The following is an 18,592-nucleotide window of genomic DNA, read 5'->3' on the forward strand; positions in this document are numbered from 1 at the left end:
ATACCTCCCGTCACATAACTAACTGACTCAGTCAAATTCAAACAAATAGGCTGGGCAATGTAAGTCATTTCTTAATGGCCCAAGTGTTTGACAGTAGTGGCCTCTTCACTCCAGGGGTAAGTTGGTGAGCTGAATGCAAAGAGACCAGTAGCTTTCTGAATAAGTAGCGTGCACCATTGTTCTGGAAGCATCATTTTTGAATGTACCAAACTGTAAGAAATAAGAACCATTGGGTTTTGTTCTATTTTGGTCTGTATAGTTTATTCATAGGAACTTTGACTTACATCTAGTCCTTTAGGAACCTTTGGCTTGCTCTCACTTATTGTGCAATTCAGTGCAATAAATGGGCTTGGAAAAAATATTTACCCACAATTATATTCCACAGGGATTTTTAAAAATTAAATTCAAAATAATTTTAAATAGAAAAATCCCACAGGGATTTTAAAAAAAATTAAATGGCTTAATGCCGTTGGGGGGGAATATAACTTAATTCATTTAGTTACTACTTTCCCAACTCACACTCTAGTGCTTTGGCCGTCAAATAATGGCCAAGACTTTCACTTAGTTGACTGGAACCACTGTTCAAAGACTTTGGAGTCAAGCCATACAGGGTAGTTTAGTTCTGCTAGTTGACGTAGCTGTCATGGGCTGGTACAGGAACAATGCAGGAATTTGTGAAGTGAAATATTATCTGCCTTAGATCTAGAGGGTGTGTAGCATTGTTGTGTATGCACTGCAGGATTCAGTGAGGGGTGGTGGAAGATGCTATCTTTGCTTACCCAAAGCACCATGCTGCTTTTTGAATCTTTAAAACAGTGGCTTGGGGACAAGAACAAACATATAATGCTAAGGCAGACCATGGTTTAGAGTGAACAAGCAAACATTTGCGTTCCTGGAGTGAAGATTGCAGCCACTGTGCTCGTTTCCTGGCCATCCTACTCCAGTGCTATTTGGGGCTAAACCATGGTTTCGTTTAGCATTGGGTTTGAGCCTGGGCTCATGGTTTGTCTCACTTGGTTACAGCACTTGCTTTTTCTGGAGCAAGACAAGCATGGGTTTAGATGTAATGCTAAGCCATTACATAGCACAGCAGCAGGATGACTGGGAGAAGAGTGCAGGGGGCCATGTTCTTCACTCCAGGAACACACACTTTTGTTCATTCATATTAAGCCATAGTTTGGCTTAGTGTTGTGTGAACCTGATTACTATGTCAGCTGTGCTGCCTTTCTTTTTGTCTTTTTTTATACGTGTAGAGGCCTAAATCATTTTGACTTCGCTGATATCTAATGACCAGTGATTGTGCAAGTGTAGAAAAAAGGCAGTGTGATACTGGCTTCAGCTTTCATCTAGAGCAGCCTTTCCCAACCAGTGTGCCTCCAGATGTTGTTGGACCACAACTCCCATCAGCCTCAGCCAGCATTGCCAATGGTCAGGAAAGATGGGAATTGTGGTCCAACAACATCTGGAGGCACACTGGTTGGGAAAGGCTGATTTAGAAGAAAAGGCTTTTAGCTCTTGTGGCTGCAAAGAGGTTTGCAAATGTATGAATAATCCCTGGTGGAATCTTGGAAGCAGAATAAGCTCTCAGGTGTTCAATGACTAGGCTTTTAATGCCCTTCGCAGCTTCTTTTGCATTATCTGTGTGTACCAGAAATAGAATAAAGCTACAAACCTATGTACACTCACATTAAACAAAATCATCCTTGCTTCTAAGCAGCCATGCAAAATGAGAGCATTTGTAAAATTTGCTTAATTTGCATTACCAATAAAGGTAGCAAATTTGGTTTTTCCTTGGTGTAGAATTGTACTTACCTTGGTGCAAAAATCTTAGTTTTATTTCCTTAGTGTGGAGTTCTCCCAACTCTATGTATGGCACTGCTAGAGAACTTGAGCTTGAAAGACCCGCCTGGGTGGGTTTGAGGGAGGCCAAGTGGGAGGGAACAAAACCATTTGAATAATTTAAAGTCTTTTGGGAAATCAAAGACAAAGCTAATGTTTTTCTAATTTAAGCCAAATTGCTGCTTCTTGTGTCTTCATGGTAGATAATTGTTTCATGGCAATTCCTGGAAGTCCCAGTTCTTGCTTCAGAACTGCATTTGTGAAATTAATCTGTGAAGAGGTCAGAGCTGGGCTTTATAGATGGAACAGGTTGATGTCATTTTTTGTTTGGTCAGCTAGAGAATTGCTCAAGTAGTAAATGCGTATCTTTCCTCTGTGGGCAGAGAGTACTAACCTTGGGGCAAAGGCTGTATTTCAGCACAAACACCTTGGCTGTGCTCCCAGTATTATTCTGGTAGCTTCTAGCTGGAGTGTTTAGGTGTAGAAGGGGACCTTATACTGCTGTAAAAATTTTTTCTATAAGGTTATGAAAAATACTGGTGTGAAGGAAACAGGAAATGACAGTGGGGCTGGAATGGCTATAGAATAATGTGTGTGTTTGGGGTGAGCGGGGAATGTGGCATACTTAATTTATTGACCTTTTTCCTAAGCGTCTTCATGTCTAATGTGTAGAGCATGTTATAGAAGTATGCAGTAGGAGTGTAGCTGATATAGTGGGAAATCATTGCATACTAGTCTAGTGCGCCATGTAGATGTGTCTAAATAGAGTGCATATGGTGTTCACATTTATAGCATAACTTTGGATGCCATATTTAGTGCTTTGAAGCATGAACATAACTATCTGTATACCTAGAACTCTCGGGCTAAGTTGGTCCTTCCTGCTTCTCAGAAGCACTGGAGGCCCTGCATGTTGGACTCAAGATATCCTGGAACCTGTTATCTGTGTTCCATGTGAAACTAACTGACATTCTCAACCCCAGCTCATTCTATGAGTCTTCCAGTCACCTTCAGTTTGTGCTTGCAGTGGGGGCATGTATGGGCAGCACATGTATGACTTAAGAGTAGTCACATGATGCTGTCCCACCAATGACTTGGCCTCACAACATTCCCTGGATCCCGCAGGACGGTGTAGGCAGGCAAGGATTTCATGTGAATCTGGTAGGAGCAGAGTGAAGAATTCTGATTAGAGCAGATGTACTTAGTACCACCTTTCACCTCCAAACAACAGAGGGTGGCTATATGCATGCATCCACATTCTGGCCAGGTTCCCTTGCTGGATCGTCACCTTGTAGTGGTAAGTGGGCTTGCATGTTCCAATGAACCCCGTGAGTGATGCCGTCGGGAGTCTTGTACTCCCAGCAGGGTCACCCATGGCGGTAAGGTCAAGGCAGAGAAACCAGACAAAGAATGATCCAAGAATGGCCTCAATGGCAGAACAGGCAGAGGATAACAATGTGTACGTTACAACGGCTGTGAAAGCGGATGAAGGCTGCAGCAGATAAAAGACTTCCAATCATCGTGGTATCCATGCCATTGGATCAAAGCCTTTTTCTGTCAAGACTGTGGGTTGATCATCGTGCGCCGATCTCCCCACATAAAACAAATTCACGCACAGGCGTCTTCCAAGCAAAGACATTATCTTGGAAGACAATCTTACTCAGCCACGAGTGATCGCCAATGAATGAAATGAGATTGATACAGAGACTGTCATTCAGAATGACAGGAAAGAACTTATAATACTGGAAATTAGACACGCGACTCGACGGGGCCCCGAAGAGTTCGCGGGGCGAGGAAGGGCAGGAGCCGCCGCGGGGGGGGGGGATTCCCAAGCCTCCTTCGTGCCTCAGCCTAGCGCCGCCCTGGGGAGCCCCTCCCCCTCTTGGGGGCTTGGTGCCCCGCCCCGGGCTTTCTTTGCCTCCCATGGCGCGGCAGTCCTCACTAGCCTCCCTCCCTCCCTGCAGAGGCGGGCTGCAGAGCCCAGCGGCTAGCTCGCAGCGGCATCTCGCTGGTGGTCCTGGGCCACTTGACCTTGGTGCTGGGGGCCATCATCCACGGCGCCCTCCTGCGCCACGTGGCCTGGCCCGCGCACACCATCACATTGGAGTACGCCATGGCTAATGTCGTTGCGGTGGCTTCTGGGCTCTTGAGCATTGCTGCCGGCGTCCTGGCGATCCTGGTGTCCCGGAGCTTCTCCCACCGTTACCTGCCTTGGATCCTGGTTGTTATCGCCCTGGCAAATGTCCTGATCTCAGGAGCCTGCTGCGTGGGGCTGGCACTTGCCATCTCCCTCACTGTTGTCAACAGTGGCCGTCATCTCTTTACCGGTTGCAACAGTTCTGCCCTTCCAGCTGATGCCCGCACTGTGATAACAAACGAGTGCCCTTTTGACACTACCCGCATCTATGACACAGCCCTGGTCCTCTGGCTTCCTTCCTTGTTGATGGCAGCAGTGGAAGCCGGTTTGTCTGCCTGGTGTTGCATAGCCTCCCTCTCTCTCTGTGGAATTGGCCCCTCTTCAGCCTCCTACAAAGTGGCCCTGCTTCAGGCAGCTGCCCCACAGGAGGTGGCTGCTGAAGAAGGCTCTGAAGGGGAGCCTCACCACCAGCCTCTGGTTGAAATGGACGAGGAAGAGTGCTGCCTTTGAGAGTGGAGGGAAGAGAGTGACCCACTTTTGCTGCTAGACTGTCCTTCATGTTCTTGCACGGACAGATGGGCTTGTGTTCAAGGTGCAGAGCTGGCCAGGCAGGAATCTCTCCCAAATTGTTTTTTTTTAAAGTGTTTTTAAATTTGTATATTTGTTTTTAATGTTTTTAATTGTAAACCGCCCAGAGAGCTTCGGCTATGGGGTGGTATACAAATGTAAATAATAATAATAATAATAAGATAAGACACGTCTCCATTCCAAAAATGCACTTTCTTTGCTTTAGTCTTCTGCAAAGTCTGGCCACAGTTTGGTTGGCCACAGTTTTCTGCAATAAACTGTTCAAAGTTATTCACCTCTAGGTGACTGTTTTTGGAGAAAAATAGATAAGATTTCATTCTTAGAAAAGACTTGAATTTCCTTAAATTAAGGGACAACCCAAGTATAACTAGTTTTTTCAAATGACTTGAACCATGCCTTTACTCCTGAGCTGTACAGACGTATACAGAATTAAAGCCTTGCAAACACCTACATAACTCTGTAGTTTACTTCTACTACCCAAAGTATTCACAGTGCTATGCCTTATTTATCACTATAACTTGCTTTGTTTACACGAGACACTAGATCATAATTGTTCTTGGTTTCCTAATTATTTCATGCATAGGTTCTAACTTTTTATTTTTTGTCAAAATCCATATTTATGCCACATTTTTTAAAATGTATGTGATTTTTAAAAAAATCATTGTAATACTTTTAGATCTTTCCCTTCCAATGAATCTTGCCTCTACCTCTCATCCCACTCTCTCAGTCCTGTGCAATTCATGCTTTTTACAGTAATATCTTATTTCTATAACTTACTTATTTTTATAACATTTAGCTCTTGTGAAAACACAATAAATATAAACAGACCCTCCCTCCCTCCATACAAGGGGTAGGAACCTGTGGCCCTCCAGATGTTGCTGGGCTTCTGTCATTCCCATCATCTCTGAGCGTTGGCTGGGTTTGCTGGGTGGGATGGGAGCTGAGAGTCCAACAACACTGGAGAGGGCCACAGGTTCCCCACCCCTGCTCTACATAGGCAGTAAACATATTTGGATGTTATAATTGCGCTCCCCCCTTTATTATTTACTTTGGCTCACTTGACATAACAGAATGCAGTGTCGTCTTAAGCAATTAGATCTATCATACAGTCTTGTATTAATTTGTATGTTCACATATTCTAATGAAGAAACTATATGCTTAATCCAAGAAGGGTAGCAAGTATAATGAAATAAATGTGTTTTTTCGCTTTCCCCATCTCCCCCCATCCCCCTGATCTGTTAGAGCACAGAATTTTCTGAAACTCCTTCTCCAGACAGTGATTCTGTCAACTCTGTGGAGGGTCATTCTGAGCCTTCTTGGTTCAAAGACATCAAGTTTGACGACAGCGACACAGAACAGATTGCAGAAGATGGAGACGATAACCTGACCAGTGAGTGTCTGTGCCCCTTTTCTGAGGATATATATCTTAGCAAGTAAAGGTTCTGCCTTGCTCTGCCTGCTGCTGTTGTAGAAATAAAAAGCTTTTATCTATTCCTTTTTAGCAGATACAGTATTTTCTGTGTGCTCAGCTAGATTTTTTTCCCCAGGTTCCAAATTGGGATAAGGTCTTTGCACGGTAGCTGACTGGGCATTATGGTCTGGTGGCCACTCTGCTTTTAAAAATAAGCAAATAGCTTCAAAATACCATTCAAATCCTGAGAAGCCCTGATATATAAGTGGGTGAAAATACTGTCTCTCTGTTTCTTCTCTTTCTCTCTTCAGCATTGCACACATTTAATTAAGATAATTTCTTTCCTTTCCTTGCTGTCCTCATGAATACCTATTATATGAACCCACCCTCTCCTCCCTGTATCTCTCCCTTCCTCTCACTCTCAAATCTAAAAGATTCTGCCAGTCCTAGCAAGCGTACCTCAGTCAGCAGCTTCCAGTCTGCCATGGACAGCGACTCAGCCGCTTCCATCAGCCTAAACGTGGAGCTGGACAACGTGAACTTCCATATCAAGAAGCACTCCAAGTACCCACACGTGCCCCCTCACCCTGCCGACCAAAAAGGTATGAGGTAGTTACCACTTGGAGTCACACATGATAAAAAGCAGAGCTTAGGTAGCCATTTGCCTGAACACTGGCTTTCCCTCTCTGATCCTATTTTCTCCCTTTTCTTTCTCTCACATTAGCTCATCTGATTTGAACTGCTGTAGGCAACAAGTTTCCACACAGTTCTGACAGACCATATTTTGTCCAAATAGATCAGGTGTTGTGAACCTTTGGTCCTCCAGATGGTTGCTGAACTACAGCTCCCATCATTCCTGGCCATTGGCTATGCTTGCTGGGGCTGATGAGGGTTGTACCTCAGCAACATCAGGAGGGTCAAAGTTTTCCCACACCTGAAATAGATTAAGTGTTTTGAAGAACATCTACTATTACTCAGGCACCTGTGCTGGATGCAAATATAAGACAGGGCAAGTCCCACTTAGAATTCAGTCCTAGTGGAGGGACTGTAGTCCTGCTGTAATGTAAAGTCCATGGATCGTGCCAAGTTTGGGTTCAGTTCCCTACTCCACCTCAGACCATTGTCTGTCTTCATAGCTGACTTGGTTAATACAGCAGCTCCACATATACAAATGCCAGTGTCCCTCCTGATTTTTTATTTAATAAAAGTATGAAAATATCAGGCCTGTTAGTAAAAATGATTATAAATTTCTGCTTTCCCCCTGCCCCAAGTACTAAAACTCTAATAGTGATATGGATCGAAGTGTGCCTTTTTTGTCTTCCTCATTTCTTTGACGTGACTGCCTGACAAAACCACAATGGAATTTAAGGGATTTTGCTTCTGTAAAAGAATGTATACAAAAGAAGGTAACTTTTCCTGTGCCCACTCTTGCTCATAAATGTAGTTATAAAGAGGGAAGTTAACAAGTGAACTTTCAAATACTGTAACTCTGAAATGTATCCGAGCTCCACCACGCATAATAACATTATGCAACAACGTCTGCTTACTAAAATTCTTTATTAGTTGCTATATGGTGAAACTAATATTATGAAATAACTATAGTAAAATGAGTTTTTTTCTGGCTTGTAAAATAACATATTCTAATTCCCCCTCTTCTAATATCATTGCATGCCTGTTATGTATATTGAATGTGTCTGGAAAGTTCCGTTTTCATCAAAAGAACAAGCTATAAAATCTTCAGTATTTATGCATTACATGAAAGATCTAGGAAATTCAGTTCAAAGTTCATTGTAAACATTTGAATAGCTATCATTTCAAAGTATGTGTGGAAACAACAAATCCGTAAGGTATCTCTAAAGTATCTCTGCCTGGCATTTGAACTGAGCCCATTGAATTTAATTCTGATGTAGATCAGCAGTGTCTTTGCAAGATGAACAGAATCCTGTGCTAAACCTCCCTATCAAAATGAAAATGGTGCTAATATTCCATGGCATCTGGAAGCAACTTGAATCACCATTGCTCTACTAGACAGTGATAAGCTAGCCTGAGGTGTCACTTGCTATCACCCACCCACTTATTGTGATAGGGTTTTTTGGGGATGTCTCTCAACTGAGATTGATAACTGTACTTTCTTGCACACATAATCACATAGGTGTGCTAAATGTTTATTAGAAGCCTACCTAGATGTTTTGCCACTGGTCATTAGCATTTTTTTCCATAATGAGAATTGTAGATATTTATTTACTTATTTAAATATCAAGTTTAAGAAAGAAGAAAAACAAAGAGGTTAAAAAAAGGAAAGACAAAAACGTCGATATTTTGATGAAAGGCAAAACACAGAATATTTTTATTAAGTTGAATCCAGGTTTCAAGTATATCTCATGGCAGTTTCCACTATAAGCAGGCAAATTGTGCATCCTCTTAAGAGTTCTACAGGAATTAGTAATTGATCCGGAACTTGATTTCTTTACATGTGACACTTGACTCCTGGTGTGCTGCCTGCAAACTTGGTCAAATGTGCAGAAGAAATAAGTTCAGATCATGAGGAACTGCAATTGTCTAACACATTATGCCATATAAACTGGTCTGAAAGTGAATGGATGGGATAGGCAGTGACAATGAAAAGATAATTAATATGGGGGGGGGAATTATTGTGGCTTGCAGAGTTGCCTGACTCACATAAGGCAAGGTTCAATATAGTGAAGTTTGTGTTTTAGCCACTCATCTAGATATGCTTGTTCCAACAGGACTAACTGTAAAGTGATGTGTTGACCAGAATTGTAACCCATAACTTTAGGATAAAGATTCTTCCCCAAGACATATTCTGAGGCTGCATGATATTGTCTGAGGTGTTATAGACTGCCAGTTGGGCAAACCTCTGAAAGGTTTTCAAATTAAAACTTTCTGCATTCCAATTACTGTGAATGTACTGAAAGAAGGGGCAAGAGGTGCTAGGTGGTAATACTAGGTTTGCGTATACTCTTCTCAGACCTTTTGTTAGCCAAGCTTCTACAGAGCAGACTTTCCTTCCTTCACCCTTTACTTTAAGCATAGCTACAATGTAGCACAAAGATAATTGATTTTCCACTGCTCTGGAAAAGCCTCCATCATTTTCTTCTAAAATCTTCATAGTATCAGAGGATGCTTTGAAAATGTACTATAGATAGATATGAACAGATGACTCTCTGTTCTGTCCCAGTTTTGTTTGGATGAGAATGAAGACCGTTCTGTCCTATGCCATATAGCTGTGAATTTTTAAGGAAAAGTTGCAAAAAGGACCTCAAAACCTTTTTTAACAAAATAGTACTTAACAAGGTAGCCAAAAGCTGGTTTGAGGGCTCTTTTCTTACAAACAGCAGCCGCCTGAAACAGAGTGCATATTGCTTGCTGTGCTTTAAAATAGCTTGCAGTTCCCCTTGGAGCCACAGGTGCTGATGAAATGTCATTGCTCTCAGAGAAATTGTACTGATAGAAAACATAGCTCTACACTTTCCCTAAGAGTAATGGCATTTCATCAATCCCCATCACTCAAAGGGAATTGCAGGCTGTTTTTAAGCGGGGCAAACAATGTGCACACAAGCCGCTTTCAAACGACTGCTGCTAGTAAAAGGAAGAGCCTTTAGCCAGCCCTCTGCCATCTCTTAAGTACTATTGGAGACTCCAGGCATCATTAAATCCAGACAAGAGTGCAGCTTCCCAAGTGGCATCTCATCCAATCCACACTTCAGTCCTAGAAGAGCAGATCAGGTCACTATGCTTCAGAATTTGCAATTTCCTGAATTCCTTCTCCATCCCTAACCATAGACCACTGTTTATGAATTCTGTTCTTAGAGAACCTTCTCAGAACATGTAGATTATTCTAGAGGCTCTGCAACTTAGGGCTCCTAAACCTAGAATGGATCAGAGACTGGAGAACAAAATAATAGCTTTGTGTTTGCAGAGAAATGACAGGCTGTGTGACCCTGTTGTACAAGGATTGAGGGACTGTAATCTAGCAGTGTGTTTTTCCTTGAGTGTGAGCATAAACATACATTTTACTTATCAGTGAGGGGTTTAGTAAACTGGGAAGCTGAGTGAGTGAAGATTGAGGGGGCTGCTAGATTCTTGAACAGGGCTTGAGTGAGGGGTGTATGAATGTGTAGAAACTAGCCTTCTGTGCAAAAGAAAAAAATGTTTGTTGCTCCACCCTCTTCTGCCTCTGGCCCCACCTACTGCTGATATGTGACCCTCAGAACGTTCCCCAGAAGGAAATATAGCCCTTGGCGTGAAAAAGATCCCCGACTCCTACTGCAGAGTTAGTTAACCTTCCAGACCTTGACATCAGAAAGCTCCCCTTCTGTTACAAATCATGTTTGCCTTAAGGGCCTGTTTTGGTATAATGTTAATACACTGAGACCAATTTGCTGCATAATGTATTCTCAAGGTTTTGCATCCTGGTTGGACATCAGTTGCTTGTTAGCAGTAGCGGGGGAAGAGCGCGGAAGATGGCACTCACCTGAGTTTGAGCACAAGAGCCCAATGTCGTAATTAAAAAAAAAACCAAAACCCAAGGCAGGCCAGCTTTCTTGTCCCATCTGGATCCTTGCTTGGCCTCCACATTGAAAGGCTATGAAGCCATTGGACAAGTGAGACATATGCAGATTGGTAAATGTGCTTTGTGCAGTTTCTCTTTCATGACAGACTGGCTCTGTAACTGCTTTAATGCATAGTTGGTCAGCCATGCAAACATATTGACAGGACAGGAAAAGAAAGAAGATCCTCTTGTCTTTCACCTTTTGGAGTTGTTACTACAACAGTGACTAAATATATGACATGAGTCATACCTCTCTTTCTCTTGTGACGTGGATGTGTAAAGCTGTATAATTATAGTAGCATAGCAGCATAACCTGTCATTTCTTTCTTTTGCCCCTCCCCTCTGTATTTCTTTCTCCTTTAAGAGTACTTGATTGCTGACAACGGAGGGCAACAAATGATCTCAATAAGCGACGCTTTTATCAAAGGTAAGTTGAATGCTGGGAAGAGTGTCCTCCCCTCCCCTGAAAAAGGGGCCAGAGGATGGATGAACATGTTCTCTTGCTCTTTCCTTTTGCTAAAAGATTTTGAATACATTAAAGGTCTTACTCAATGTGTCATGAAATCTGTACGAGTCTCTGCATGTGTTTGTCTGTGTATATAGCGAAACAATATGCTTCTGGGGGTTTTCGGCCTGTTTTTTCCAGTTTGACTGAACATTCTGTTTTAAACTTCTATCTGTAAACACACAAAAGAAGCTACCTGGCACTGGCTTGAACTGCTGACTGGCACTTGCTATACGTTCCTCCCCCTTGTATAATACAACTTAAGTTCATGTCTGTTTCCGGGTTTCATCAGATGCCAGTTAAGCAAAGAAGCAAACATTTGTAGGCCTATGAGGAACATGTTCTAGCACAGCTTAAGAAGTTATTCTGCAGAATAGTTTTAACTGAAAGGATGTCTTAAGGAAAGATTCTGTGCTCTGTGTTGTGTTTATACAGTTATACTTAATATCCTTTTCTTAAAATCCAAACATACAGAAACAGATGTTTAAAAGTGTACATTAATCACAGCAGGTAGCATATCCTTGATGACAAGCACATTACTTCTTTTTTTATATAAAAAAGAAGTAAAAAGCTTCCCCATCATGCTAACTCCATTCAAAATTAATGTGGATTCAGAGCTCATTGTTGTCAGATCTCTGTTTGAATTACATTGTACTTCTAGTCTGTTTTGCTAAAATAAAAGGGAATCTTCTGTGCACAGGCTCGATGCCAATGGGCAGCCAGGTAGAGCATGGGCCTGAGGGCCCCTGCAGCTCAGATAGACCCCTCCTAAATATATAGGCTGTGGCTAGGAGGGTGAAGCTCCTGCTCTGTGATCTACACCGGCGTCAGGTTGCGGGGTGATTTGCAGCCTGGGGTAACGGGTAACCCTCAGAAGGTTACCCTTTGTGCAGGCTCATTCCTATGATGCTAAGCTGTATTTTAGTGTTATGCATGAATATGACCAGAGAAAGTGGCCCAAGACCACTCAATGAGTTTTGTAGGGATCTGAATCTGCATCTCCTGAGGTGGAGTCTAACACAGTGGTTATGTTCACAAATAATGCTGAACCGTGGTTGATTTCTACATGGACCAAGCCTTGACAGACTCTGGCTACTTTACTAAGCCAGTTTCATAATCGGTGATTTGAAGCTGATATTTCATGAAAATGAGCAGAATTTATTTTAAGCCAGGATCCTTGGTTTGCACATAAACACTTGACTGAGATTCTATCAGAGTGAAACTAAACTCTGCAGAAGTCTTCCTCCTGGCCATGTGGGGCCACATGGAGTGAGGAGTGCATAAGTCCAGTGAAGATTATCTGCTGTATGGTGCACCAAGCTCTGTTTGCCTTGGAATCCTAAGAGCTACTTCGTGTGTAAACAAGGGACTTATGCATATCAGGTGGGGATTTCTTACTTTGAACAAAACCAAAATGCCACCTACCCATATTTTCAGTGGCACAGAGAGGTAAGCGGCGGTAATGCAGCCGAAGCTCTGCTCACAGCCGGAGTTCGATTCCAACGAAAGGAGGAAGTCGAATCTCCGGTAAAAGGGGTCAAGGTCCACTCAGCCTTCCATCCATCCGTGGTCAGTAAAATGAGTACCCGGCATACGCTGGGGGGTAAAGAAAGGCCAGGGACGGAACTGGCAATCCCACCCCATATATACGGTCTGCCTAGTAAACGTCGCAAGACGTCACCCTAAGAGTCAGAAACGACTCGCACTATAAGTGCAGGGACACTTTTACCTTTACCTTTTACCCATATTCTACTACAAGCAGTTCTTGAAACTTCCCTCCACTTCAAAATTGTTTTGCCATCTGTAAGTGCTTGTGTGTGTGGAGGGTACCAGTTAGAGATGGGATCCATTGGCCAGTGCCAGCATGAAAGCATTGAGTCGACCTAACAGATAGGCATTGATTAGAGTTCATTCTTTATCTGCTAGCTGCTGCTTTTACTGATCCATGTTCTTTTTCCGCTTGGAAAAAATGTCAACATTAATATCTCTGATTTTAAAGGAAATATCATTACATTATTCTTAAAATCAGTGTTGTAGAGGTGGATTTTTTTTTAAAGTCCATTTTCAAAAATAGCCTCAGATATTCGCTACATTAAAATCTGATTCTCAACTATTGAAAATAAGCAAATTAATAGTAAATTCAGTACCAAATCCAAATTGGGCAGAATTCTAGTACATCCCTAGTCCAATTGAAAAACTTAATTCTAAAGCCTCATTGGATGTCTAGAACTACCTGTATAGGACAGTTTGTTTGGATCTCAGCTTCTGCTTTAAATGGTGTCTTCTTGGCCACAGCTGGTGACCTTTTTGATGCAGTGTGATCACCTCTGCTGATGCAAGCAAATCATGGGATTGATAAGGATAAAAGCCTCTCAGGGGCCACATTTCATATGATTGCATTTATACTCGTGTAGGAAAAATATCACCTGTAAAGCCATCCTCGGTCTTGAAAGAAACCAGTGTATGGAAGATTAAGGTGTAATGTTACAACTTTCCCACCCACCTCTTTTTTTTTTAGAGTCGCTGTTCAATCGGAGAGTTGAAGAAAAATCCAAAGAGCTGTTTTTCACACCTTTAGGCTGGCACCATAGCAGTCTGGACCTTCTGAGGGAGGAGAATGGGGAAAAACAAGCCATGGAGAGACTGCTGTAAGTTGGTTTCTATAGTGGTGAAATCTAGAGGGTATTCAAGGATGGGCAACCTTTGTTTTTGTGAAGGACCTCATTCACTAAGGGGTACTCTGTTGCGGGCCACATGTTGGTGGTGGGCAGAGCAAGATGGGGACACAGCCAGAGACAAAAGTGTTCTGGATTAACTGATCTGGAATAAAAACCTTTCTGATTAAGTTTTCATCACTTCAAGTTCATATTAGAATTTGCAATCCTATATGGGTGTAATCAGAGATAATCCCCACTGGATTTTACTGTCAAGGATATTAATACCTTGGTACCATCATTAACCAAAATGGAGACAATAGTCAAGAAATCAAAAGAAGGCTAGGACTGGGTAGGGTAGCTGTGAGAGAACTAGAAAAGGTCCTCAAATGCAATGATGTATCACTGAACACCAAAGTCAGGATCATTCAGACCATGGTATTCCCGATCTCTATGCATGGATGTGAAAATTGGACAGTGAAAAAGGCGGATAAGAGAAAAATCAACTCATTTGAAATGTGATGCTGGAGGAGAGCTTTGCGCATACCACGGACTGCGAAAAAGACCAGTAATTGGGTGTTAGAACAAATTAAACCAGAACTGTCACTAGAAGCTAAAATGATGAAACTGAGGTTATCATACTTTCGACACATAATGAGAAGACATGATTCACTAGAAAAGACCATAATGCTGGGAAAAACAGCAGGGAGTAGAAAAAGAGTAAGGCCAAACAAGAGATGGATTGATTCCATAAAGGAAGCCACAGACCTGAACTTACAAGATCTGAACAGGGTGGTTCATGACAGATGCTCTTGGAGGTCGCTAATTCATAGGGTCGCCATAAGTCATAATCGACTTGGAGGCACATAACAACAACAACAACACTGTCAAATAAGTATGAGGAGGATTTTTTTAATAGCACTGCAATCCAATACAGCTACTGTTCTGGAAAGTAAGTGCAAATAATTCCTTTCTGACTTTAGCGTGCCATGCATCACATACAAATAGCAGAAGCCTACCAATTTGTTCCCAGACAGCTGAGGAAAAAATGATTCCCCCCCCCCAGCTATATAAGCAGGGGGGGAAAAGACAAATCAGTTTATTTTTATTAAATAAAATACTGCCCCTTTCAATTGTTCTGGGACCATGGTCTAAGCTTCTTGGAGGGGGGACTGTTGGCAAGAGATGGGCTGCACCTCACGAGGACTGGGAAGAATCTCTTTGGCAGAAGTATGACAAAACTCATCAAGATGGCTTTAAACTAAAGCCTCTGGGAGATGGAGATGATAGCTTAAATACCGATCCAAAGACAGCGGGTTGTAAACGCAAGGATTTGAAGGGTACAGGAGACACTGAGAGAGAGAAAGGGATGCATGGCAAAGCTCACGGTATATTAACGGAGGAATCCAATCAGGACAAAAGAGACTTGTGGTGTCTATATACCAATGCGCGGAGCTTGGGAAACAAGCAAGAGGAGCTTGAAGTCTTAGTGCATCAAGGCAAATATGACTTCATAGGGATAACAGAGACTTGGTGGGATGACTCCCGTGATTGGAATATAGCCATTCAAGGATATAAACTCTACAGAAAGAATAGAAGCAAGAGAAAAGGAGGGGGAGTAGCGTTATACGTCAAAGACAAATACACCTCTATGGAAATCCAAGAGAGCGAACAAAGGGGTCCGGTAGAGACCATTTGGGTAAAAATAAATGGAGAAACAAATAAAACCGACATGGTAGTAGGTGTCTACTACAGACCCCCTGGCCAAGAAGAGGTGGTAGACGAGGCCTTTCTCAAACAAATCTCTGAAATCTCAAGGAGGCAAGAAGTAGTAGTGATGGGGGACCAACTACCTGGATATCTGCTGGGAGACAAACTCTGCGAAGCACAAAGCCTCCAACAAATTCCTGATGGGCCTTGCTGATAATTTCCTCTTTCAAAAGGTAGAACAAGGGGATCGGCAATCCTGGACCTGATCTTAACTAACAGGGACGAATTGGTCACGGGAATTAAAGCAGTCGGTACCTTGGGGGAAAGTGACCATGTAATGCTGGAATTTGTGATTCTGGGGAAAGCCAAAGAAGAATACAGTCAAATATGGACCTTGGATTTCAGGAAAGCCGATTTTAGCAAGCTCAGGGAAATGATGGGTAGGATCCCGTGGCTAGATAGACTAAAGAAAAAAGGAGCCCAAGAAGTGTGGGAGTTCATGAAGAACGTATTACAAAAAGCGCAATCGCAAACAATTCCAAAGAGAAAGAAAAACGGAAGACATCGGAAAAAGCCAATGTGGCTACATGGAAGACTGGTGGAGGAGGTAAAAATAAAAAAGAGCATGTATAAAGAATGGAAGGAAGGACGCATCACCGAGGAAGAGTACCGACGAGCGGCTCGGGCTTGCAGGAATAGCGTAAGGAAAGCTAAAACCCAGAATGAGTTGAGGCTGGCGAGGGAAGCGAGGAACAACAAAAAGGGTTTTTCAGATATGTTCGAAGCAAGAGAAAGACCAAGCAAACGGTGGGACTGCTGCTCAATGAGGATAGCAAAATGTTGACAGATAACAAGGAAAAGGCAGAACTGCTCAACGCCTATTTTGCCTCTGTTTTCTCCCAAAAAGGGAACAGTGTGTAACGTTGCATTGGTAGCAATCTCAGTCAGGGGTCGGGATTGCAGTTCAAGATTGATAAGCAGATAGTCAGGAAATACCTAGTTAACCTAAATGAGTTCAAATCTCCAGGGCCTGATGAACTGCATCCCAGAGTATTGAAGGAACTTGCGGATGTACTCTCGGAACCTCTTGCCATCATCTTTGAGAAATCCTGGAGAACGGGAGAGGTGCCGGAGGATTGGAGACGGGCAAATGTTGTCCCGCTCTTTAAAAAGGGTAAAAAAGAAGATCCAGGGAATTACAGGCTGGTCAGTCTGACTTCAATACCGGGAAAGATATTAGAACGGATAATAAAAGAGTCCATTGGCAACTATCTAGATGACAATGGTGTGATTAGTAGGAGCCAACATGGGTTTGTTAAGAAAAAATCCTGTCAAACTAATCTCATCTCTTTTTTTGATTGGGTCACTATTTATTTATTTATTTATTTAATTACATTTCTAGACCGCCCTATAGCAGAAAGCTCTCAGGGCGGTGTACAACAAATAAAATCACAATTAAAATATGAGCAAGTGTGAAAAATATAGTACAATTATAAAAACATTAAACATGATAAAAATCTGAAATAGAATTGCCATTGAGTTTATAAATTAAGATCCATATTAGGTTTAAAATATTAAATTTAAAATGTTTAAAATGCCTGGGCGAAAAGGTAGGTTTTTACCTGGCACCGAAAAGATAACAGAGAAGGCGCCAGGCGTATCTTGTCTGGGAGGGCATTCCATAGTTCGGGGGCCACCACCGAGAAGGCCCTAGATCTAGTTGTTGATCTCCGGGCCTCTTTATGAGTTGGGACCCGGAGAAGGGCCTTCGACGTCGAGCGTAGTGAACGGGTAGGTACATAGCGAGAGAGGCGTTCCACCAGGTATTGTGGTCCGATGCCATTTAGGGCTTTATAGGTAAGAACCAACACTTTGAATCTGGCCCGGAAACATATCGGTAGCCAGTGCAGCTGCGCCAGGACAGGTGTTATATGGTCAAATTTCTTTGTCCCAGTGAGAACTCTGGCCGCATCTTAGTAGATGGTGGAAATGCTGTAGATGTCATCTATCTAGATTTCAGCAAAGCGTTTGACAAAGTCCCCCACGACCTTTTGATTAGCAAACTGGTCAAATGCGGACTAGTTGGAAATACTGTCAGGTGGATTCACAACTGGTTGGAAAACCGTACTCAAAGAGTGGTCGTCGGTGGCTCTGCTTCGGACTGGAAGGAGGTTTTGAGTGGAGTGCCACAGGGTTCTGTCCTGGGGCCGATACTCTTCAACATTTTTATCAATGACTTAGATGATGGGGTGAAGCCTTATGAAGTTTGCGGATGATACGAAACTGGGAGGGATAGCTAACATAATGGAAGACAGGAATAAAATCCAAAGGGACCTGGATAGACTAGAAAATTGGGCTGAAATTAATAAAATGAAATTCAATAAAGACAAATGCAAGATTCTGCATTTAGGCCACAAAAACAAAATGCACAGGTACAGGATGGGAAATACCCGGCTTAGCAGTAGTGCGTGTGAGAAGGACCTTGGAATTGTAGTGGATCACAAGTTGAACATGACCCAGCAGTGTGATGCTGCGGCAAAAAAGGCAAACGCGGTTTTGGGCTGTATAAACAGAGCTATAGTTTCCAGGTCGAGGGAAGTAATAGGGGGTTGGACTCGATGGCCTACAAGGCCCCTTCCAACTCTATGATTCTATGAAAAGGAAGGTGGGAGGACACTTTAAAAAGCCAGGAAAGATAAGGAGGAAAGGAATAGGAAGGAACTCAGATGGAAGAATGGGGCAGCTTCAGGGGGTGTTGGCGGACTGCATAAAGTGAGGTTGAGCTGCAGGTTGCTTACCTGTGGCATACTTAATGTGTGTACTGATTCTTAAATGGAAGACTGTGATCTGCAAGTTGCATCTTCAGTAACAAAGTCTGGCAATATCGATCCATCTCAGTTAGTGCCTCACAAATAAAAACTCCTGACAGAATTTATGTCCTGTAAGGAACTGTATCTGGATGCATTTTCTGCTGATTTGGGAGGTCTGAAATTGTCTGTTCAAATTGCCAGTTTGGGGGTTTAATAAAACTATATTAAAAACATAAGAGCCCTGATGGATCAGATCATCTAGTCCAGCATTCTGTAGCCAGCCAAAGGCTTCCTTGAAATCTGTAAGCAGGCCATGAAGTCAACAGCCCTCTCTCACCAATACCTTATTGTGAAAACATTATAGTTCC

General features: G+C 42.6%; 2 protein-coding genes across 8 annotated transcripts in view; both read left to right on the forward strand.

The window, feature by feature from the left end:
* PIKFYVE (phosphoinositide kinase, FYVE-type zinc finger containing) overlaps positions 1–18,592 on the forward strand; it is a 139,079-nt gene that overhangs the window by 47,820 nt on the left and 72,667 nt on the right. For 5 of the 7 annotated variants that reach the window (XM_061607829.1, XM_061607828.1, XM_061607827.1 and 2 more), the window contains 4 exons: positions 5,804–5,951; positions 6,407–6,574; positions 10,910–10,972; positions 13,569–13,698. In XM_061607829.1, coding sequence (XP_061463813.1) covers positions 5,804–5,951; positions 6,407–6,574; positions 10,910–10,972; positions 13,569–13,698 — 509 coding nt within the window. The remainder of the gene's footprint in view (positions 1–5,803; positions 5,952–6,406; positions 6,575–10,909; positions 10,973–13,568; positions 13,699–18,592) is intronic. The other 2 variants (XM_061607831.1, XM_061607832.1) reach the window with 1 other exon arrangement.
* Positions 75–4,607, forward strand: LOC133376063 (keratinocyte-associated protein 3-like). The gene is made up of 2 exons (XM_061607481.1): positions 75–116; positions 3,782–4,607. The coding sequence occupies exons 1-2, from the start codon at positions 75–77 to the stop codon at positions 4,481–4,483; spliced, it is 744 nt and encodes a 247-aa protein (XP_061463465.1). The 3' UTR covers positions 4,484–4,607.

This window comes from Rhineura floridana, chromosome 2 (assembly GCF_030035675.1).
Source record: "Rhineura floridana isolate rRhiFlo1 chromosome 2, rRhiFlo1.hap2, whole genome shotgun sequence".
NCBI classification, from domain to species: domain Eukaryota; kingdom Metazoa; phylum Chordata; class Lepidosauria; order Squamata; family Rhineuridae; genus Rhineura; species Rhineura floridana.